The sequence below is a fragment of the Hyperoodon ampullatus genome, assembly GCF_949752795.1.
Source record: "Hyperoodon ampullatus genome assembly, chromosome: 19".
NCBI lineage: Eukaryota > Metazoa > Chordata > Mammalia > Artiodactyla > Ziphiidae > Hyperoodon > Hyperoodon ampullatus.
In genome coordinates, this window is record NC_136932.1 from 49,857,992 (window position 1) to 49,882,539 (window position 24,548).

The 24,548-nt window shown below is 43.1% G+C and overlaps 1 protein-coding gene across 1 annotated transcript; it reads left to right on the plus strand.

Moving 5' to 3' along the window:
- Nucleotides 1-22,502: 22,502 nt before the first annotated feature.
- Nucleotides 22,503-24,023, plus strand: LOC307067968 (C-C motif chemokine 8-like; the record flags this gene model as incomplete). Its single annotated transcript, XM_079725586.1, has 3 exons — nt 22,503-22,578; nt 23,395-23,512; nt 23,918-24,023. The coding sequence occupies 3 exons, from the start codon at nt 22,503-22,505 to the stop codon at nt 24,021-24,023; spliced, it is 300 nt and encodes a 99-aa protein (XP_079581712.1).
- Nucleotides 24,024-24,548: the final 525 nt, after the last annotated feature.

A 24,548-nucleotide genomic window follows, 5' to 3' on the forward strand; every position in this document is an offset into this window, starting at 1 on the left:
GAGGACTGGGGTTGGCAGCGTGAACACAGCCTGAAGGTGACTAGTGCGCCACAGCTAGCCGGGAGGGAGTCCGGGAAAAGACTGGACCTGCCGAAGACGCAAGAGACCATTGTTTTGGGGAGCGTAAGGAGAGGGGATTCAGAGCACCGCCTAAACGAGCTGCAGAGACCGGCGCGAGCCGCGGGTATCAGCACGGACCCCAGAGAAGGGCATGAGACGCTAAGGCCGCTGCTGCCGCCACCAAGAAGCCTGTATGCGAGCACAGGTCACTATCCACACCTCCCCTCCCGGGAGCCTGTGCAGCCCGCCACTGCCAGGGTCCCGTGATCCAGGGACAACTTCCCCGGGAGAACGCACAGTGCGCCTCAGGCTGGTGCAACATCATGCCCGCCTCTGCCGCCGCAGACTCACCCCGCATCCGTACACCTCCCTTACCCCGGCCTGAGTGAGCCAGAGGCCCCGAATCAGCTGCTCCTTTACCCCGTCCTGTCTGAGCGAAGAACAGATGCTCTCAGGCGACCTACACGCAGAGGCGGGGCCATATTCAAAGCTGAACCCCGGGAGCTGTGCGTGCGAACAAAGAGAAAGGGAAATCTCTCCCAGCAGCCTCAGGAGCAGCGGATTAAAGCTCCACAATCAACTTGATGTACCCTGCATCTGTGGAATACCTGAATAGACAACGAATAGACACCCCAAAATTGAGCCGGTGGACTTTGGGAGCAACTGTAGACTAGGGGTTTGCTGTATACGACTGACTGTTTTCTGATATTTATGCTTATCCTAGTATAGTTTTTAGTGCTTGTTATCAGTGGTGGATTTGTATATTGGTTGCGTTGCTATCTTCTTTTTTTTAATTGCTTTAAAAAATTTTTTTAATATATAATTTAAAAATTTTTTTTATTTTAATAACTTTATTTTTTTTCTTTCATTCCTTTTTTTCTGCCTTTTCTTCTGAGCTGTGTGGATGACAGGGTCTTGGTGCTACAGCTGGGTGTCAGGCCTGAGCCTCTGAGGTGGAAGAGCCAAGTTCAGGACATTGGACCACCAGAGACCTCCCGGCCCCATGTAATATCAATCGGTGAGAGCTCTCCCAGAGATCTCCATCTCAACACTAAGACCCAGCTCCACTCAACGACCAGCAAGCTACAGTGCTGGACACCCTATGCCAAACAACTGGCAAGACAGGAACACAACACCACGCATTAGCAGAGAAACTGACCAAAATCATAATAACATCACACACACCCCAAAACACACCACAGGACTTGGTCCTGCCCACTGAGAGAAAAGATCCAGGCTCATCCAACAGAACACAGGCACTAGTCCCCTCCACCAGGAAGCCTACACAACCCACTGAACCAACCTTAGCCACTGGGGGCAGACACCAAAAATAACGGGAACTACAAACCTGCAGCCTGCGAAAAGGAGACCCCAAACACAGTAAGTTAAGCAAAACGAGAAGACAGAGAAGCACACAGCAGATGAAGGAGCAAAGTGAAAACCCACCAGACCAAACAAATGAAGAGGAAATAGGCAGTCTACCTGAAAAAGAATTCAGAGGAATGATAGTAAACATGATCCAAAATCTTGCAAATAGAATGGAGAAAATACAAGAAACATTTAACAAGGACCTAGAAGACCTAAAGAGCAAACAAACAATGATGAACAACACAATAAATGAAATTTAAAATTCTCTACAAGGAATCAATAGCAGAATAACAGAGGCAGAAGAACGGATAAGTGACCTGGAATATAAAATAGTGGAAATAACTACTGCAAAGCAGAATAAAGAAGAAAGAATGAAAAGAATTGAGGACAGTCTCAGAGACCTCTGGGACAACATTAAATGCACCAACATTCAAATTATAGGGGTCCTAGAAAAAGAAGAGAAAAAGAAAGGGACTGAGAAAATATTTGAAGAGATTATAGTTGAAAACTTCCCTAATATAGGAAAGGAAATAGTCAATCAAGTCCAGGAAAGGCAGAGACTCCCATACAGGACAAATCCAAGGAGAAACACACCAAGACACATATTAATCAAACTATCAAAAATTAAATAGAAAGAAAAAATATTAAAAGCAGCAAGGGAAAAACAACAAATAACACACAAAGGGAATCCCCATAAGGTTAACAGCTGACCTTTCAGCAGAAACTCTGCAAGCCAGAAGGAAGTGGCAAGACATACTTAAAGTGATGAAAGGGGAAAACCTACAACCAAGATTACTCTACCCAGCAAGGATCTCATTCAGATTTGACAGAGAAATTAAAAGCTTTACAGACAAGCAAAAGCTAAGAGAATTCAGCACCAGCAACCCAACTTGACAACAAATGCTAAAGGAACTTCTCTAGGCAGGAAACACAAGAGAAGGAAAAGACCTACAATAACAAACCCAAAACAATTAAGACAATGGTAATAGGAACATACATATTGATAATTACCTTAAATGTAAATGGATTAAATGCTCCCACCAAAAGACATAGACTGGTTAAATGGATATAGAAACAAGACCTGTATATATGCTGTCTACAAGAGACCCACTTCAGACCTAGGGACACACAGAGTGAAAGTGAGGGATGGAGAAAGATATTCCATGCAAATGGAAATCAAAAGAAAGCTGGAGTACCAATTCTCATATCAGACAAAATAGACTTTAAAATAAAGACTATTACAGGAGACAAAGAAGGACACTACATAATGATCAAGGGATCAATCCAAGAAGAAGTTAGAACAATTGTAAATATTTATGCACCCAACATAGGAACACCTCAATACATAAGGCAAATGCTAACAGCCATAAAAGGGGAAATCAACAATAACACAACCATAGTAGGGGACTTTAACACCCCACTTTCACCAATGGACACGTCATCCAAAATGAAAGTAAATAAGGAAACACAAGCTTTAAATGATACATTAAACAACATGGACTTAATTGATATTTATAGGACATTCCATCCAAAAACAACAGAGTACACTTTCTGCTCAAGTACTAATAGAACATTCTCCAGGATAGATCATATCTTGGGTCACAAATCAAGCTTTGGTAAGTTTAAGAATATAGAAATCATATCAAGTATCTTTTCCAACCACAACACTGTGAGACTACATATCAATTACAGGAAAAAAATCTGTAAAAGATACAAACACATGGAGGATAAACAATGCACTTCTGAATAACCAAGAGATCACTGAAGAAATCAAAGAGGAAATCAAAAACTATCTAGAAGCAAATGACAATGAAAACACGACGACCCAAAACTTATGGGATGCAGCAAAGGCAGTTCTAACAAGGAAGTTTATAGAAATACAATCCTAACTCAAGAAACAAGAAACATCTCAAATAAACAACCTAACCTTATACCTAAAGAAATTTGAGAAAGAAGAACAAAGAAACCCCCAAAGTTAGCAGAAGGAAAGAAATCATAAAGATCAGATCCGAAATAAATAGAAATGAAATGAAGGAAACCATCACAAAGATCAATAAAACTAAAAGCTGGTTCTTTGAAAAGATAAACAAATTTGATAGACCATTAGCCAGACTCATCAAGAAAAAAACGAAGATTGAAATCAATAGAATTAGAAATGAAAAAGAAGTAACAACTGACAGTGCAGAAATGCAAAAGATCATGAGAGATTACTACAAGCAACTAGATGCCAATAAAATGGACAACCTGGAAGAAATGGACAAATTCTTTGGAAAGCACAACCTCCTGAGACTGAACCAGGAAGAAACAGAAAATATATAAACAGAACAGTCACAAGCACTGAAACTGAAACTGTGATTAAAAACTTCCAACAAACAAAAGCCCAGGACCAGATGGCTTCACAGGCGAACTTGATCAGATATTTAGAGAAGAGCTAACACTTATCCTTCTCAAACTCTTCCAAAATATAGCAGAGGGAGGAACACTGCCAGACTCATTCTACGAGGCCACCATCACCCTGATAGCAAAACCAAAGATGCCACAAAAAAAGAAAACTACAGGCCAATATCACTGATGAACATAGGTGTAAAAATCCCCAACAAGATACTAGCAAACAGAATCCAACAGCACATTAAAAGGATCATACACCATGATCAAGTGGGTTTTATCCCAGGAATGCAAGGACTCTTCAATATATGCACATTAATCAATGTGATACACCATATTAACAAATTGAAGGAGAAAAACCATATGATCATCTCAATAGATGCAGAAAAAGCTTTCAACAAAATTTAACACCCTTTTATGATAAAAACCCTCCAGAAAGTAGGCATAGAGGGAACTTACCTCAACATAATAAAGGCCATATATGACGAACCCACAGCCTATATCATTCTCAATGGTGAAATACTGAAACCATTTCCACTAAGATCAGGAACAAGACAAGGTTGTCCACTCTCACCACTATTATTCAACATAGTTTTGGAAGTTTTAGCCACAGTAATCAGAGAAGAAAAAGAAATAAAATGAATCCAAATCAGAAGAGAGGAAGTAAACCTGTCATTGTTCGCAGATGGCATGATACTATACCTAGAGGATCCTAAAGGTGCTACGAGAAAACTACTAGAGCTAATCAATGAATTTGGTAAAGTAGCAGGATACAAAATTAATGTGAAGAAATCTCTTGCATTCCTTATACACTAATGATGAAAAATCTGAAAGAGAAATTAAGGAAATACTCCCATTTACCATTGCAACAAAAAGAATAAAATACCTAGGAATAAACCTACCTAAGGAGAAAAAAGACCTGTATGCAGAAAACTATAAGACACTGATGAAAGAAATTAAAGATGGTACAAATAGATGGAGAGATATACCATGTTCTTGGATTGGAAGAATCATTATTGTGAAAATGACTATACTACCCAAAGCAATCTACAGATTCAATGCAATCCCTATCAAACTCCCACTGGCATTTTTCACAGAACTAGAACAAAAAATGTCACAATTTGTATGGAAACACTAAAGACCCCGAATACCCAAAGCAATCTTGAGAAAGAAAAACGGAGCTGGAGGAATCAGGTTCCCTGACTTCAGACTATACTACAAACATACAGCAATCAGTACAGTATGGTACTGGCACAAAAACAGAAATATAGATCAGTGGAACAGGATAGAAAGCCCAGAGATAAACCCACACACATATGGTCACCTTATATTTTTAAAGGAGGCAAGAATGTACATTGGAGAAAAGACAGCCTCTTCAATAAGTGGTGCTGGGAAAACTGGACATCTACATGTAAAAGAATGAAATTAGAACACTCCTTAACACCATACACAAAAATAAACTCAAAATGGATTAAAGACCTAAATGTAAGAGCAGACACTATAAAACTCTTAGAGGAAAACATAAACAGAACACTCTACGACATAAATCACAGCAAGATCCTTTTTGACCCACCTCCTAGAGAAATGGAGATAAAAACAAAACTAAACAAATGGGGCCTAGTGAAACTTAAAAGCTTTTGCACAACAAAGGGAACCATAAACAAGATGAAAAGACAGCTCTCAGAATGGGAGAAAATATTTGGAAACGAAGCAACTGACAAAGGATTAATCTCCAAAATATACAGGCAGCTCATGCAGTTCAATATCAAAAAAACAAACAACCCAATCCAAAAATGGTCAGCAGACCTAAATAGACATTTCTCCAAAGAAGATATACAGATTGTCAACAAACACATGAAAGGATGCTCAACATCACTAATCACTAGAGAAATGCAAATCAAAACTACAGTGAGGTATCACCTCACACTGTCAGAATGGCTATCATCAAAAAAGCTACAAACAGGGGCTTCCCTGGTGGCGCAGTGGTTGAGAGTCCACCTGCTGATGCAGGGGACACGGGTTCGTGCCCTGGTCCAGGAAGATCCCACATGTCGTGGAGCGGCTGGGTCCGTGAGCCATGGCCGCTGAGCCTGTGCGTCCAGAGCCTGTGCTCTGCAACGGGAGAGGCCACAACAGTGAGAGGCCCACGTACCACACACACACACACACAAATCTACAAACAGTAAATGCGGGAGAGGGTGTGGAGAAAAGGGAACCCTCCTGCAATGTTGGTGGGAATGTAAATTGATACAGCCACTACGGAGAACAGTATGGAGGTTCCTTAAAAAACTAAAAATAGAACTACCATACGACCCAGCAATCCCACTACTGGGCATATACCCTTAGAAAACCATAATTCAACAAGAATCATGTACCACAATGTTCATTGAAGCACTATTTACAATAGCCAGGACATGGAAACAACACAAGTGTCCATCGACAGATAAATGGATAAAGAAGATTTGGCACTTATATACAATGGAATATTACTCAGCCTTAAAAAGAAATGAAATTGAGTTATTTGTAGTGAGGTGGATGGATCTAGAGTCTGTCATACAGAGTGAAGTAAGTCAGAAAGAGAAAAATAAATTCTGTATGCTAACACATATATATGAAATCTAAAAAAAAAATGTTTATGAAGAACCTAGGGGCAGGACAGGAATAAAGATGCTAACATAGAGAATGGACTTGAGGATATGGGGAGGGGGAAGTGTAAGCTTGGACGTAAAGAGAGAGTGGCATGGACTTATACACACTACCAAGTGTAAAATAGATAGCTAGTGGGAAGCAGCCGCGTAGCAGAATGAGATCAGTTTGCTGCTTTGTGACCACCTAGAGAGGTGGGATAGAGAGGGTGGGAGGGAGATGCAAGAGGGAGGGGATATGGGGATATATGTATACATGTAGCTGATTCACTTTGTTATAAAGCAGAAACTAACACACCACTGTAAAGCAATTATACTCCAATAAAGCTGTTAAAAAAATAAATAAATGAAACTAAGAACAGATTGAAGCACTTGTTACCACTTGAAAAAGGAAGGAGGCTGGTGCAGGGGGGTTGCTATATTCTCCAGTTTTATAGGCCAGAAATCTCAATAAATTTCACAGATTTGGGGAGAGCAATAAAAAACAACAACATCTAATCCTCGTCACAATATCTGGGACATTGCCCCTCTAGGTGGTATTCCTCCTGTTTCTTTTTCCATAACACAGGCATTCCTGAAAAACCATTCTCACTGCAACATGTCTCAGTTTGGAACCACAGGTCAATTTGGGGGAGAAATTATGAGAATTCCATTGTCTTACACTTTTGAGTCTCTGCCCAGAGATGCCGGACCATACTTCTCCTGAAGTCCCTAAATGTAATGACTATTAAACTTATGGAGAATTCACCATGTGCCAGTAGCCACTTTTGAAAACACTTTGTGTACCTCAGTGCATTTAAGCCTCACACGTTGTATTAGCCCAATTCCAGACGTGGAAATTAAGGTTCAGCTTCTGACTCCTCCCCTATTTCCACATCCCGTGTTGATATGCACAGGGCTTTTATCTAGTGGACACAAGCAGGCATTTTCCCTGGTCCCAGGACAGGGACACTCAGGCCTTCACCTTGAGGAAGTTCCTAGAGGTAAGGGGCTTCATCAGTTGAAGACCATAGCCCTTGACCTATTGCTCTGACATCCATAAGAGGTGTTCAGTCGCCTCTGGACAGGGCCCCCGTGCCATCCTCCACACCCGTGCATCATCCATAGATCTTCAAAGAGGGCATTCTACTTGGGCAGAGGGAGCCTAGTCAGAAGCAGGGATGAGCACAGAGTTCAGGGGTAGCTGGACAAATGTCTCTAAAATACTTCCAAGCCAATATTGGATGCAGTGTTTTTCTCTGGTGCCCTGCGTACCTCTGCACCAACTGTCCACTAGAGGGAGCCAATCCTCAGCAAGTAGAACACGTGTGTATGCTGTGTTCACCCCTGTCCATTAGTTCTTGATGTGTGTGTGGGAGGGGGAGGGGGGATGTCTCATCGGTGCATCTCACTGTGAGCAGTTCGCTGGAGGCCTGGCATGAGGTACCAGGGCCTCCAGCTTCTGCTTCATACAGACGGCTCCACTTGCCCTGGTTGATCATTGGGATTCCACCCATGATCTCACTTGGACAAAGAATATGACAACTAAGCGGAGGTTTGAAAACCACAGCACTACAAGATCTTTATCTGCCAGCTTTGATCTCTGCTGATGTTAAGATCCAAGAGCTTTATAACTAGGATTCCTGGAGTCCTTCATTCAGCCCAACAGGGGGAACTTTGGATCTGCTCATCTTTCTTATGACCAGTTTCATTTCTTCTTCCCTTTTCTACAAAAGGATTTTCAATGAAAAGGAAGTGGAGCCCCTATGCTGATCCAGCTCAGAGCCTTTCCTGTTCTTAGATTGAGCATAACTGTACCTCCTCTTCCTATCTCAGCCCTGTTAGTCCTGGCACCGGGTGGAAGATGTGTCCAGTCCCACTCCACTGGTTCCCTTTTTTTCTTCCAGGAAGCCGTCCCAGGATCCCACTGCTTACTCTGCAGATGTTGGATCTCATTTGATCATTCCTTGACCGTGACCCTACTAAGAGAAAGGCTCCCCTTGCATCCTCCTAACTCTCTTCCTCCTATAAAATAATGGATCACAACTCTATAAAAATCAAACAGAGCAGCCAGGGGAGCAGAGAAGCTGAGAGAAACCCAGAAAAATCCACGGTTTTAGGAAGTGGTGGGCATGCCCCCCATGAATGGCCTTTTGACTTGGCTGCTTTCCATGCCGAGGTTCAAGACAGACAGGGCCATCCCAACACTGGGGTTCCGGTGCCCCACTGCAGCTTGCTGGGACTCCAGGACTTCAGTCGCCTGTCCAGCACCAGCCACAGACATTCCCTTCCTCACATGCCCACCAACCCCTCCCTCCTACACAGTGACATCTCGTGGGAGGAGATCTATTGCAGTAGCCTTTGGGATTTCTCCCTGCCTCTCACCATTTCCATCCATCTATCCTCAGCCCCAGAGATCTTATGTGAACTGAGACCTCAGAGGAATGCTGGTGACAACAGGCTTAATAGTCAGGTGACACTTTTCAGTGAAGAAGAAACATAAGCAGGACCTGCCTTAAAGAGTGGGGTGAGATTAGAGAAGAGGATTCTACAGAATTAGTTCAGGATGGGCAGCTGAGTAGACAAGAAGCAGAAATTTCATCTGGCTGGAATTTGGTCCAGGAATAGGAGGAAAGTTCAGAAATTTTAGAATGCGAGCTTGGAGTCATGTTTTAGAGGATCTTGAATGTCCAAGTGGACAGCTGGGGTTTGATTCTGAAAGTGATAGGGAGATACTGAGGATATTTGGCCAGCAGGGAAGCCAAAGTGCCATAGTCAGAAGTGTGCTCTCAGAGGAGAAAGCTGTGGGCAGGATGGGGTGTGAAAGGGAGGACCTGAGAGCCGATCTCTGCGATGATCCAGGCAAGAAGTAATGGTGAGGGTGGAGGAGAGGAGGAAGATTGTAGGGGATTCACTGAAGATATTCAGTCATGAGGACAGAGACGAGGGCCAGTGATGCAGGTTCTAGAACCAGCTCCCCAAACACCACAAGCTGGTATTTACAGGCATGTCCACCCTATGCCCGAAATTTTCTTCCCTTTATCACTAGCCCCTTAAGCCCAACTCTAGAGGTTTAGGGACAAGCATTTAAAGAGACAGGGTCTCCTCTTCCTGGATGGTCCCCTAAGGTCCCACTGCAGTATATGAGCTTGGCTTGCTGTTCTTTCAAAAATGGGACCCACGTGTACGGAAACCAGCCTCCCCACCAAAGTTAAAGACCAACTATCGGGACTCATGCTTGCCAGTTTCAGGGAGAGATGGCTGCTATACATAACAGTGTACTTGGGAGCGTGGGGTGCTGGAAAAGTCCAGTCCTGGGAGGCAGGAGATGTCAGTGCTGATTGCAGACGTGGCACTGACTCCCTGTGCACTCAGGCATATCAACTTCTCTTTCTGGGCCTCAGTTTCCCTCTCCATTCAATGGGGACAATACTGTATCACAGACAGGAAGGGAGAGAGTCTGGTAAGTGACCTCACCATTGCCCTCAGTTCAAGGAGCCATGTCTTGGGAGAAGCTGGAAGGGACTGAGCTTCAAATCCGCACTTGGGGCCAGCCAGGGGCCTGGGGTCACTCTAAACCCACTCCTGGCTCAGCCACTGCCTGCCTAGGCACAGAGTTTTCATCAAAGCCCCCAAGGAGGCCCCCAAAGTCCTGGGAGCAATTAGCATCTTCATTCATCCTCGGACTGGGTCCAGTAGTCCCGTGTGCTTCTTCAGACACCAAGGTCCTATCTCCAAACGCCCATCAAGAGTGACCCCTAAATCTCCAATGAAGTGGAGGGGCACAGAGTGCGTCAGAGTACAGATAACAAAGATGCCACCATGTGATCCACACTCAGAAGCCCCTCTGGCACTAGGCAAATCTTAGGCAGAAGGTGGGGAATCGTAAGAGGCATGAGGTGGGTTTTTGTTGTTCTTGTTGTTTTTGGACCACCCTCTGCTGCTATATCCTTGGGGTCAATAGGTAGAGATGCACTGCCACCAAATGCCACAAGTGCACAACCTCAAATAGAATCTGTTTGCACTCCCTCCTTAAAGGTATCGCTCTTCATTTTGAAGTGGTCCTCAGCCCATTTGTCCTCTCACTCCTGTCCATGAACCTGTAAACTCAAAGCAGACTCAAAGGAGACTCTGGGACCTCTGATAGAGAAAAGTTCCCACCAGGGACCAGGGACCAAATACAGATGCATGATGCATAATTGAGCATCACTCTCTCAGATTCTTCTGCACTAAATGGTCAGCCTCTTTCCATTGTTTCTATGATTCTGTGATCTCTGAATAAACCTGGGGCAAAGCTGTAAAATGTAGCCTGGGCTTGAGATTCCCAGGCTATTCTTCCACCTGACCCTGCTGTTCCTTGGGAGTCACTTAAGAAGACAGAGACCGGCTTCCATGGCAGCAGACTCATTTCTTTCCCAATGCTAACTTAACCCTGCCCTCTACCAGCTTATTGTCTAGACCACAGGCTTGCCATCCACCGGCTCCTAAATGACTAGCACATTGAGAAGCCCCCAGGAGGGGAGAGAGAGAGAAGGTAGAAGGGTCCCCTCCCTGGGGAGGGCAGTCTGGCAGCTGGCCAGAACAGCTACGGAACTTGAGCAGTCTCGAGTTTCGTTTTAGCTTTCACACTAAGATTTCCCAAATCCAGATGAAAACCACAACCAAAGGAGGGAAATTGAGAAATCGAAGGGATTTGCTGATGGCAGTCTTTGAACTCCCTGCAGAACCTGAGCGAGGTGTCTCTCTGTGTCTGTCCTACCTGGGATCTGTCTCCCATTCCTTCTGGGGGCCCAGAGCCTTCTGCACCTCTGGTTTGTGTGAGGGTCTGAGGACCCCATGCTCCACTGTTTCCAGGAGACTCTTTCTAGGTCCTCATCTATAGCACAGGTCTTCCAGAAGGTCCTACTACATCTTTACCAAGAAACATGAAGACAGCTAAAGGAACACTTCTAATAGTCCACACCCCAGGTATCTCCCTAGCAGCCTCTGGTCACTGCATCCCCCTCATTAGGAATATCCATAACTGTTAACTTAATAAATACTTACTATATGCAATAACACACTGTTCAATGCTCTCCTGTGTCAACTCTTTTCATTCACTCATTTTACTGATAGGGAAACTGAGGTACAGAGAGCCGGAATAAGCATCCAAGCATCCAAATCCTGGAGTTCATTAGCTTAACCACTCTCCTTCCTCCTAGATGGAGCTAAGCAGGAAAGAACACTTCCCAGGCAATTCCTAATGTCCTAAATGTCCGGTCTCAGACTGGACCCGATTCCAGATGATCTCGGGAGAATAAAATGGAGGGGAGCATAGGTATCTCTTGGCCCAGAAATGGCCATGTCACAAAACCGGGGTCCTCCCTAACACTGTGCTCATGGAGGACATCAGTAAAGAGCCTCACCACTATTTCCAGTATAAGACCTCGCTCTCCTTCCAACCATCCTCTTGGGTTGACACTTGCACTGAAACTGACTTGTCATCCCTGATCTTGTGCATCCCCACATTTCATAGATGAGGCAGGTGGGCCTAATGGAATCTGGGTGGGTCACAGAGCTACTTAGCAGGCAAGCCAGGATTATGCCTGCTGGACCTTAATCCCTTGCATTTCGATGAACCCACTTGTACTCATAATAGACTTTTAGTCTTATTTCTAGTTCTTGCTTCCAGATGCACCTCTGTATCATGTCATCTCACTGGAAAATAAAAATGTCCTGGGCTTATTTAGTGATCTTGCCTGTGGACTGCAGCTAAATACAAACTTGGTCCCTAAACCATGCTGGACCATGTGTATCAGACATGATGCAATTGGTGGGGAGAGTCCCTGAGTTTAAAAAAGCTGCCGTCCTGGAAGGGCTTAAGTTCCTTCTTCTTCTAAGAGGAAATCCTGAGGTCAGAACTATGGTTCATGTTCTGTAACTTCTGTATTGTTAAGAGGTGATACTGTGTTTTCAAAAAATGAAATATACAAGAGGTAGATATTTTAAAGTCTCTTTTTTTTTATTAGTTTCTGCTTTATAACAAAGTGAATCAGTCATACATATACATCTGTTCCCACATCCCCTCCCCCATGCATCTCCCTCCCTCCCACCCTCCCCATCCCACCCCTCCAGGCGGTCACAAAGCACCGAGCTGATCTCCCTGTGCTCTGCGGCTGCTTCCCACTATCTATCTACCTTACATTTGGTAGTGTATATATGTCCATGCCTCTCTCTCCCTTTGTCACAGCTTACCCTTCCCCCTCCCCATATCCTCAAGTCCATTCTCAAGTAGGTCTGTGTCTCTATTCCCGTTTTACCCCTAGGTTCTTCATGACATTTTTTTTTTTTAAATTCCATATATATGTGTTAGCATACGGTATTTGTCTTTCTCTTTCTGACTTACTTCACTCTGTATGACAGACTCTAGGTCTATCCACCTCATTACAAATAGCTCAGTTTCGTTTCTTTTTATGGCTGAGTAATATTCCATTGTATATATGTGCCACATCTTCTTTATAAATAAAGAAGAAAAATAAGTGAATTCTTAAGCTAAGGAGACTATCAATTCACAAGATAAAAAACCTAAACCATTAGTGTATTATTTGGCCTCCATGTATTTGTATTTTTTACAGATTTTTTCCTGTAATTGATATCTAGTCTCATAGCGTTGTGATCGGAAAAGATACTTGATATGATTTCAATTTTCTTAAATTTACCAAGGCTTGAGTTGTGACCCAAGATATGATTGATCCTGGAGAATGTTCCATGAGAACTTGAGAAGAAAGTGTATTCTGTTGTTTTTAGATGGAATGTCCTATAAATATCAATTAAGTCCATGTTGTTTAATGTATCATTTAAAGCTTGTGCTTCCTTATTTATTTTTATTTTGGATGACCTGTCCATTGGTGAAAGTGGGGTGTTAAAGTCCCCTACTATGATTGTGTTACTGTCAATTTCCCCTTTTATGGCTGTTAGCATTTGCCTTATGTATTGAGGTGCTCCTATGCTGGGTGCATAAATATTTACAATCGTTATATCTTCTTCTTGGATTGATCCCTTGATCACTATATAGTGTCCTTCTTTGTCTCTTGTAATAGTTTTTATTTTAAAATCTATTTTGTCTGATATGAGAATTGGTACTCCAGCTTTCTTTTGATTTCCATTTGCATGGAATATCTTTTTCCATCCCCTCACTTTCAGTCTGTACATGAGCCTAGGTCTGAAGTGGGTTTCTTGTAGACAGCATATATACGGGTCTTGTTTCGGTATCCATTCAGCCAGTCTATGTCTTTTGGTGGGAGCATTTAATCCATTTACATTTAAGGTAGTTATTATGTTCCTTATATGTTATAAGTATTATGTTTCTATTACCATTTTCTTAATTGTTTTGGGTTTGTTATTGTAGGTCTTTTCCTTCTCTTGTGTTTCCTGCCTAGAGAAGTTCCTTTAGCATTTGTTGTCAAGCTGGGTTGCTGGTGCTGAATTCTCTTAGCTTTTGCTTGTCTGTAAAGCTTTTAATTTCTCTGTCAAATCTGAATGAGATCTTTGCTGGGTAGAGTAATCTTGGTTGTAGGTTTTCCCCTTTCATCACTTTAAGTATGTCCTGCCACTTCTTTCTGGCTTGCAGAGTTTCTGCTGAAAGGTCAGCTGTTAACCTTATGGGGATTCCCTTGTGTGTTATTTGTTGTTTTTCCCTTGCTGCTTTTAATATTTTTTTCTTTCTATTTAATTTTTGATTAATATGTGTTAATATTAATAACACATTAATATGTGTCTTGGTGTGTTTCTCCTTGGATTTGTCCTGTATGGGACTCTCTGCCTCTCCTGGACTTGATTGACTATTTCCTTTCTTATATTAGGGAAGTTTTCAACTATAATCTCTTCAAATATTTTCTCAGTCCCTTTCTTTTTCTTTTCCTCTTCTGGGACACCTATAATTCAAATGTTGGTGCATTTAATGTTGTCCCAGAGGTCTCTGAGACGGTCCTCAATTCTTTTCATTCCTTTTTCGTTATTCTGCTCTGTGGTAGTTATTTCCACTATTTTATCTTCCAGGTCACTTATCCACTCTTCTGCCTCAGTTATTCTGCTATTGATTCCTTCTAGACAATTTTTAATTTCATGTATTGTGTTGTTCATCACTGTTTGCTCTTTACTTCTTCCAGGTCCTTGTTAAACATTTCTTGTATTTTCTCCATTCTATTTCCAAGATTTTGGATCATGTTTACTATCATTCCTCTGAATTCTTTTTCAGGTAGACTGCCTATTTCCTCTTCATTTGTTTGGTCTGGTGGGTTTTTATCTTGCTCCTTCATCTGCTGTGTGCTTCTCTGTCTTCTCATTTTGCTTAACTTACTGTGTTTGGGGTCTCCTTTTCACAGGCTGCAGGTTCATAGTTCCCGTTGTTTCTGGTGTCTGCTTCCAGTGGCTAAGTTTGGTTCAGTGGGTTGTGTAGGCTTCCTGGTGGAGGGGACAAGTGCCTGTGTTCTGATGGATGAGGCTGGATCTTGTCTTTCTGGTGGGCAGGACCACGTCTGGTGGTGTGTTTTGGGGTGTCTGTGACCTTATTATGATTTGAGGCAGCCTCTCTGCTAACGCGTAGGGTTGTGTTCCTGTCTTGCTAGTTGTTTGGCATGGGGTGTCCAGCACTGTACCTTGCTGGTCGTTGAGTGGAGCTGGGTCTTAGCGTTGAGATGGAGATCTCTGGGAGAGCTTTTGCTGTTTGATATTACATGGGGCCAGGAGGTCTCTGGTGGACCAGTGTCCTGAACTTGGCTCTCCCACCTCAGAGGCATAGGCCTGACACCCGGCTGGAGCACCAAGACCCTGTCAGCCACATGGCTCAAAGAAAAAGAGAAAGAAAGAAAGAAAGAAAGAAAGAACGAAGGAAAGAAAGAAAGAAAATAAAGTTATTAAAATAAAAAAATTAAATTATTACAAATTAAAAAACTTAAAAAGTAAAAAAAAAAAAAAAAAAAGGACAGATAGGACCCTAGGACAAATGGTAAAAGCAAAGCTATACAGACAAAATCACACAAGGAAGCATACACATACACTCTCACAAAAAGAGAAAAAGGAAAAAAATATATATATCTATATATTAAAAAAGGGAAGAGCATAACCAAATCAATAAACAAATCTACCAATGATAATAAAGTCTAAATACTAAACTAAGATAAACATAAAACCAGAAACAAATTAGATGCAGAAAGCAAACCTCAAGTCCACAGTTGCTCCCAAAGTCCACCTCCTCAATTTTGGGGTGATTCCTTGACTATTCAGGTATTCCACAGATGCAGGCACATCAGGTTGATTGTGGAGATTTAATCCGCTGCTCCTGAGGCTGCTGGGAGAGATTTCCCTTTCTCTTCTTTGTTCGCACAGCTCCCGGGGTTCAGCTTTGGATTTGGCCCCGCCTCTGCGTGTAGGTTGCCTGAGGGCGTCTGTTCTTTGCTCAGACAGGACGGGGTAAAGGAGCAGCTGCTTCGGGGGCTCTGGCTCACTCAGGCCGGGGGGAGGGAGGGGCACGGAGTGCGGGGCGAGCCTGTGGCGGCAGAGGCTGGCGTGATGTTGCACCAGCCTGAGGTGCGCCGTGCGTTCTCCCGGGGAAGTTGTCCCTGCAACCCGGGACGCTGGCAGTGGCGGGCTGCACAGGCTCCCGGGAGGGGAGGTGTGGACAGTGACCTCTGCTCGCACACAGGCTTCTTGGTGGCGGCAGCAGCAGCCTTAGCGTCTCATGCCCGTCTCTGGGGTCCGCGCTGTAGCCGTGGCTCGCGCCCGTCTCTGCAGCTCGTTTAGGTGGTGCTCTGAATCCCCTCTCCTCGCGCTCTCCAAGACAATGATCTCTTGTGTCTTAGGCCAGACTTTTTCCCGGACTCCCTCCTGGCCAGCCGTGGTGCACTAACCCCCTGCAGGCTGTGTTCACGCCGCCAGCCCCAGTCCTCTCCCTGGGATCCAACCTCCGAACCCGAGCCTCAGCTCCCAGCCCCGCCCGCCCCGGCAGGTGAGCAGACAAGTCTCTCGGGCTGGTGAGTGCTGGTCGGCACCGATCCTCTGTGCAGGAATCTCTCCGCTTCGCCCTCCGCACCCCTGTGGCTGCGCTCTCCTCCGCGGCTCCGCAGCTTTCCCCCTCCGCCACCCGCAATCTCCGCCCGCGAAGGGCCTTCCTAGTGTGTGGAAGCCTTTCCTCCTTCATGGCTCCCTCCCACTGGTGCAGGTCCCGTCCCTATTCTTTGTCTGTACCAGGTACGTGGGGAGTCTCTTGCCTTTTGGGAAGTCTGAGGTCTTCTGCCAGCATTCAGTAGGTGTTCTGTAGGAGGTGTTCCACATGTAGATGTTGTGGGGAGGAAGGTGATCTCCACGTCTTACTGCTCTGCCAACTTGAAGGTCTCCAACCTATTTGATTTAGAATGCTAAATATGAAACCATTTAGACCCACCACACTGCCTCAAGTTAAAATTTGAAATAACAAACAAACAAACTTTTTAATGAGTGGACTGTTTTGAATGTGAACTATTAGAAATGGTTTAACCTAAGAATGTCACAAAGCACACTCACTTCTTTACAATGTTTAATTGTTACTAAACTGATGTGGGTAACAGGGAACATGTGATGGTGACTAGGGATAACCACTGATATTTCCAAAGCTTGTTCTTCTGTCACATGGTAGGATTATACTTCCAGGCCATTCTGAAGACAGGCGAGTGGTATGACCCACTTTGTGTCACTCCAGGCAGAGGCTTTAAAAGCTAGTATAAGAATCTCCACGTCTCTTTGACTTGCCACAGTGACCAGGGATATTCCTAATTGATAAAGAACTCAACAGCCCATGTGAAGAAAGACTACAGCAGAACCAACACCCTCCACTCAGTTATTAGTGAGGAAAATATTCAAAGCAGGATAAGAGACCACCCTGTGTTATGCTGTGCCATGCTGTATCACACTGTTCCATGCATTACACTTGAAACCAGGGCCCCTGGGAAGAGCCTGGCCTGGATAACCAGAGACCTGGGTGCTCTATTTTGTGACACATAGGACGTATCATTACTTTGTCCTGTTCTTCAGCTGCTTCATCAATAAAGTTGAGATCATCTGTTCACTTTGGAAATATGGGAATCCAACAAAGTCCATTTCACCTCTCGTTCTTGAAGCCATGTCTCTCAGACCACATTGCCGTAGGCACCAGTGGAGACAGAGTAGGGCAAGGCAATGTCTAAAATCCACGTTACCAAGCCAGCCAGGAACTTAGGATCAGGGCAACTTCTATCCACAACCCAATGGCACCCCCAAAGCCCCTGGAGCAACTGAACAGCTTGCTGCCATCAAAATTCCAATTGATTCTGTGGAGTTATTATAAAGGACAAGAATAGACATTCTAGATAGTCTATTGAGTCTCAAAAGGTCCTCTGTTATTAGCACTCACTAGGCATTGAGTGGGAAATGGTGATGTAAGGGCTTGGTGGGATAAACTACATATTCCCAAGTTCAGATAGAATCTATTCATGTTCCTCTTGTTAAGACCTATCAAGTAATCCTCTTTGAAATCATTTACATTCCAACTGGGCCCACAGTTGCTTATCCCTGTGACATGAACCTACAGACACAAGACATTGGAGGTTCTGGGGTCTCTGTTAGAATGAAGATCCTGCCTGTACCAGGAACCAAAGAAGGAGGCCCAGCCCAGTGTGTAACTGGGCATAGTGACTGCATCTCTGAGCTCTGGTTTGGGATTTTACTAAATTGCCAGAGTGACTCTGAGCAAATCAATTTACCACTCTGTGCCTCAGTTTACATATCTATAAATGAAACATTTAAAGCAGATTAATGGCTCCCAAATTGGCCATGGTTAGAAGTCACCTGGAACACTTCAAAAACAGAGAATTCGAGGCATTATCTCTAAAGATTGCCAGTCAGTGTGTTAGAGTGGGTTAAGGCATCCCTTCCACGTTATAAGTCACTGCCCAGGGTATTCTGATATTACAGGCAGACCTGGGGACCAGCAGACCTGGGGACCTGGATAGTCTCTGGGGTTCCCGGGTACCTCACTGAATATTTCTGCCTGGTTCTTGTCTTTTAACTTGGAATTGAATGATGGCTTTCATTCTGACATGCCCATTCACCAGCCCTGGCTTGTCACAGAGTAGTTGTACAACCTATGACAAATCATCTCAGCTCCATAATTTATTCTCTCAATTGTAAAGGGAAAGGGTTGACTAAATTAAATGCAAATGTCTTTTCTAATTCATTGCATAATTTTGTGACCGTTGAGGACACTTGGGACAGAGCTGGAAAATGAAAGCAGAAATCCTGACTCCCAGGATGCTGTTGCATCTAATCACAATCCTTAAGAACCATGTAAGAATCCAGATCTATTTCCACAGCAGGGGCCCCATTTCTGACCCTCTATTCACAGAGGTTGTTTCTGACCTTGGGTGCCCCTTCACAGCCACTGAGCCATAGGTGACTTGTCAAAACTGCGTTACGGGGCTTCCCTGGTGGCACAGTGGTTGAGAGTCCGCCTGCCGATGCAGGGGACATGGGTTCGTGCCCCGGTCTGGGAAGATCCCACATGCTGCGGAGCGGCTGGGCCCGTGAGCCATAGCCTCAGAGCCTGCGCGTCCAGAGCCTGTGCTCCGCAATGGGAGAGGCCACAGCAGTGAGAAGCCCGCGTACTGCAAAAATTAAAAATTAAAAATAAATTTTAAAAACTGCGTTACGAAGATGTTCATTGGGACGACACCAAGGAGAAAAGCAAGAGAGGGCAGAATGAACACTTCCTTAAACAGCACAGCCAAGCTGCTGGAAAAAAACAGCTGCTGAACTTGCATGACCTAAAGTTTCGTTTTAACGTTTATGATGGGATTTCTCGAATTCAGTTTAAAAGCAAAACGAGAGGGAAATTTCATAATCAAAGTGACTTACCACTTGAGATCTCTGAGCTCCCTGTAGAATTAAGACCTTGGTGCCCCTTGGTGTGTCAGCCTTGGAGTCTGACCCCCATCTCCTCTGGAGCCCACTCTTCTGGTTCATGGCAGGATCCCAGGACTGCACTTCTCTGCTTCTGGGAGATTCTTTTTCTTTCCTCACCTATAGCACAGATATTCCCAGAGGTCTATCCCTACAACATATCTTTGTTTGGAAGCAATTTTAGAGAGAACTTGTACAAGAGACCAAGAACCACACTCTGGGTCCCTTCCTAGCATGTTCTAGACACGATACCCTTCTTATTTGACTATTGATGACAGCCAGATTATTGATCACTTGCCATATGCTACTCACACTGAAAAGCAAGTTTTGGGTATCAGATAATTTAATATTCACAATAAACCCCATTTCCACATAAATAAAGAATAGGTAAGGAATTTGAAGTACAAAGAAGTTATATAACTTGTGCTTTCTCTGATACAGATATTAACTAGTGTTCATAGTATCCAAATCCAGAATTTTAACCACTATGCTATTCTGCCTTTCCTAGGGCTGACAGCTAAGAAGCTTCTCTTCCAGGCCTGCTAGCGTCTCTGGTCTCTGACTAGATACTTTGCAAACAATCATTAATGAATTAAATTAAAGAAAAGTTTAAATATTATTTAATCCAGGAATAGCAACTACGTTACATAGGTAGTACCACTTTCTATTGCTGTACCCATGGCAGACATCACTAATCAATCACAGCATTGCATTCAATAACCCAAGGTAAGGCCTCACTGGAGTGTTTGGTTTGGCTTTTTTTTTTTTTTCCAAGAAACCTTTCTGGTTATCTACCATCAATCTATTAAGTTAATAAATTATTGAAAACTATTTGTCATCTCTGAACTTGTCAAAACTCCCTATTTTTTAGATGAGGAGAATGAATCTAGGAGTTAAGATTTACCCATGGTCACACTGGGCAAGTCATTGGCTTGTTATTGGCTCCATCAGGACTGGAATCAAGTTACTTGACACTTAATTCCCTTCATTTGACTAACCCTTGTTGATTCTCAATAATATGATTTTGTTACCATTTTTGTCATCTGCTTATAGATGCACTTTCTATATGAAGGCAACTCAGAGGAGAAATTAATGAGGCATTGAGGGTATTCTGTAAGACAATGACTTTATTTCTGAATGAAAAATGTGTGTAAATGACCTCTTAGACAACACCCTCCCACACAGAGATCAGTGCTACACAGTACACCAGTAAGGTGGATTGTCTGGAAGAACTCAAGTTCCCTTCTGGTCACAAGAAATTCTGATGACACTGATTTGTCTCATGTTCTGCAAACTCTATACTCTTTCAAGTTCACACAGTATTTGCAATAAATAGATGTTCAAAAATCTCTTCCAAATCAATAAGAACAATAAAAAGCCATCTGATATAAAAACATTAATGTATTACAAGAAAAAAAATAAATCAACTAACAGACTCACTAAAAAAAATAAATAAATTAGAATGTAAGCAAAATAGTGCTGTGCTTTTTTCTTTTTTTTTTACTTTATGTTGAAGCTTAATTTACATACAATAAAGTGCAGACATTTTAAGTGTACAATTTCATGAATTTTAAATATGTAGACAACTGTTTAAGCACCCCTCTGATTAAGATATAGAACATTTCTGCCTCTAAAAAGGGCTCCCTCATGATGTCAACACCACAAAGGAAACCACTATTCCACAGGTTAGTTTTACCTTTAACGAGATAAATATCCTCTTAGCGATCATTAAATATTTTTAAGAACAATAAACTCACATTTTAATGAAGATGCAAACCGTCCAGCAATGTAACAATGTTGTAATTTGATTAAGAGCCTTAATAATATCCACACATTTTGATTGATTAATCCCTTAGCTATGGAACTGAATGGAGACATTAATGATAATATTACATCAGTTTTCTCATAATTATTGTTTATGATTGTGAAAAAATGGAAATTATATAATTCCCAACTGAAATTCTTCAATTAATTATGGTGCCTTTATATATGGACTCCTGTGGAGTCTTTAACATTCAAGATTATTGGAGAATATTGAATGATTTGTGGAAAATCTGGAAATATTCATCGAAAAGGTGATATGCAAACTTGGGTTCGATGATGAGATTTTAGCTATAATACCAAAAGCAACATCTATGAAAGAAAAAAATTGATAAATTGGACTTTATTAAAATTTAAAACTTCTGCTCTATGAAAGCCATTGTTAAGAATATAAGCTACAGCCTGTGGAGAAAATATTTGCAATGCACATATCTGGTAAAGGACTTGAATGCAAACTATACAATGAACTTCTTAAAGTCAACTGTAAGAAAAAAAAAATTTTTTTAATGGGCAAAAGATTTGACACCAAAAGCAAAAGACCCTTTTCAAACAGACCCATTCTACCTGAATCTGCATGATATATTGGGCTTCCGCATATCATTTCACTTGGAAAGAAACTTTAGTGTCTAGATAAAATATTTGGAAATCACCACCCTAAAAGATCGGTATTTGCCGCCCACTTCTTAGGCTCCACAACAGAACATTCCAGGGCATTAAGACTTGAAGATTCCTAGATTCTATCGTTCTGCTAAGGTTCTATCAAGCTACCTGTATGAGGTTCTAAAGGAGCCTGACTGATTTAGGATGGCAGGGACACGAATCTGATAAAGAGACCAGGCAAAGCCTTAGGGCCGCATCCCAGACCTCCCAGGACATGGGGAGGGTCAGGCACTTGGTTCTCTTCACTCCGTTAGGAACTCAGCTTCTACTCTTCCTTTCCAACAGATCATGTTCCATTTCAAAGAAATCAGAGCCCTTAATAGGCCAATGAGGTCACTTCCTACACTTTACTGGGCATAACCACATACCCTTCTACCACTGCCCCACCGTCTAAACAAATGATGGAAACTGCACGACTTCCTTTTCTCGGTGTTTGGAAATCACCACCAGGATCTGGTACCTACTCACCACATTTAGGGGCCTATTTTATCCTTCCTTAAACACAACCCTGCCCATGTGCTCTGTTCCCTATAAAAGGCACGCAGATCAGCCAGAGGAGCCAGAGTTGCAGAGAAGCTGAGACCAACTCAGAAACCTCCAACTCTCAGGCTGAAGCTCCCGTGCTCACCCTCCGGTATGAAGGTCTCTGCAGCCCTCCTGTGTCTGTTGCTCACAGCAGCTGCCTTCAGCACCCAGGTGCTCGCTCAGCCAGGTAAGCCTCCTCTCTTCTTAAGCCTTAACATTTTAACTACCCCTGGCACAAACACCTGGCATGAGTCATCCCATGCTTGCTGCATAGCCTACATTTAAAAGATGGAGAGAATGAAATCCAGAGGGGAATTAAGAAGAGCTGGCATGTCACAACTGGTCAGAGGCAGAACCAGAACTAGAAGCCCAGGCCACTGGAGCCAGGCTCCATGATCTTTCTCGATACCAGCTTTGGGACATTAAATGCAGCTGCTACCTCAACGATCCTCACCTTGTTTGGAGATGTGGCACAGAAGGAAGAACCATTTCTCATTGTGGATAGGAAGGACATTTCGGGCAGTAGTAGAGAGGAAGAAACTCTTGCTGGAGGTTTCAAATGTTGGATTATGGTCCAGGGTAGCTTCCAGAAGGGTGGCTGTGTAAGGAGGATAAGGACCCAGAAGCATCTCAGCATGTGACATAGGTTGGCTCTAAGCCCATGGGGACAAATAGCTGGGAAGCAAGGTCTCAGAACTTATCTTCCCACGGTCAGAGGTTTTGGATCTGTAGACCCTCCGAATCACGCTACAAGGATTAATCTTGTTACTCAAGATTTCTCCATCTGCAGTCAACAATGAGGGGCCCCATAGTTCAACAGAGGAAACTGACTCACAGATAACATTTTATCTATGGGATCTGGACTAAAGCTCTGAACTAGGGAATGGTAGGTCTTAGTTAGAACTTGTGTATTTGCTTCGTCTTCTACCTTCTCCTTCTTCTCTTACAAATGCAGGCTGACAATACATTATAACTCTCTGATGCTTTGAAAAATGTTTTTCAGATTCAGTTTACATCCCAATCACTTGCTGCTTTATTGTGATCAGTAGGAAGATCCCCTTCAAGAATCTGGACAGCTACACAAGAATCACCAACAGCCGGTGTCCCCAGGAAGCTGTGATGTGAGTGGACCATGCCCGGGCACCGTCAGCCAAAAATTCTCTCTGAGTTCTATACTTCCAAATGAGTCAGATAAATATGCCATCTAATCCAAAGGACCCTTTACCCCATAGACAAATGAAGCCCATGAGAAGGAATCCATACTCACTCCAGGCTCTTCTGGAAGCTTGGTCAGATCATCCAAGTTCCTTTAGCCAGGAGCTAAAGGAAGGCTTCCCCTGGAGCAGTAACAACAGAACTTCCTTTCCGGAAGAGAGGCCTCTTCCTCCCATTTCTCCTTCTTCCTGTCCCCATCCAGCCTCCTCAACCAGGGAGCAAGGGCTAATCATGTCCAGGGGCCAACAGGCCAAACTCCTGGGCAAAATCCTCAAGACACTCCATTTAACTGTGCCCTCTTTTCCCCACAGCTTCAAGACCAAAGCGGACAAGGAGGTCTGTGCTGACCCCAAGCAGAAGTGGGTTCAGAATTCCATAAAGCTCCTGGATCAAAAGTCCCAAGCCCTGAAGGCTTGAACCTTCATACCTGGACTGAGAGACAGTCAGAGCCTTGGAAAATCTTATTTATTTCCCCCCAACCTTCCCCAGCTGTATTATTTTATTATAATGTCCAAAAAGAGGTTCTTTGTCTAATAATTTAAAACACATAGTTTCTTAAACAATAATTATATTTAAGTTATTTATGTTTTAACTTTATCTGCCATAAATCCTAATGAATGTAAAAACACAACATCTGGTGATGACTCTTCCTTTGTGAGCTCAATTAAGTTCATGGTAAGATGGCACTGTTCTCCCTCCTACCTGCCTGTAGTATCGTGAGGTCCTTCCACTGATCATCAGAGGGAAACATCTTTGGATTCTTAGGAAATCAGTGTTCCTGTAAGTCGATGTGTGCTATGTAGTATTGTGATGGAAATTAATGTTATTAAATGACTATGGTATTTTCAAAGAAAAAATCTATATAATCTTAAACTACTTGGTCTTATTTTTCATGGGGTAACGCTTGGCAAGAAGGGAGAAAATGGCAGCAATGAGTGACAA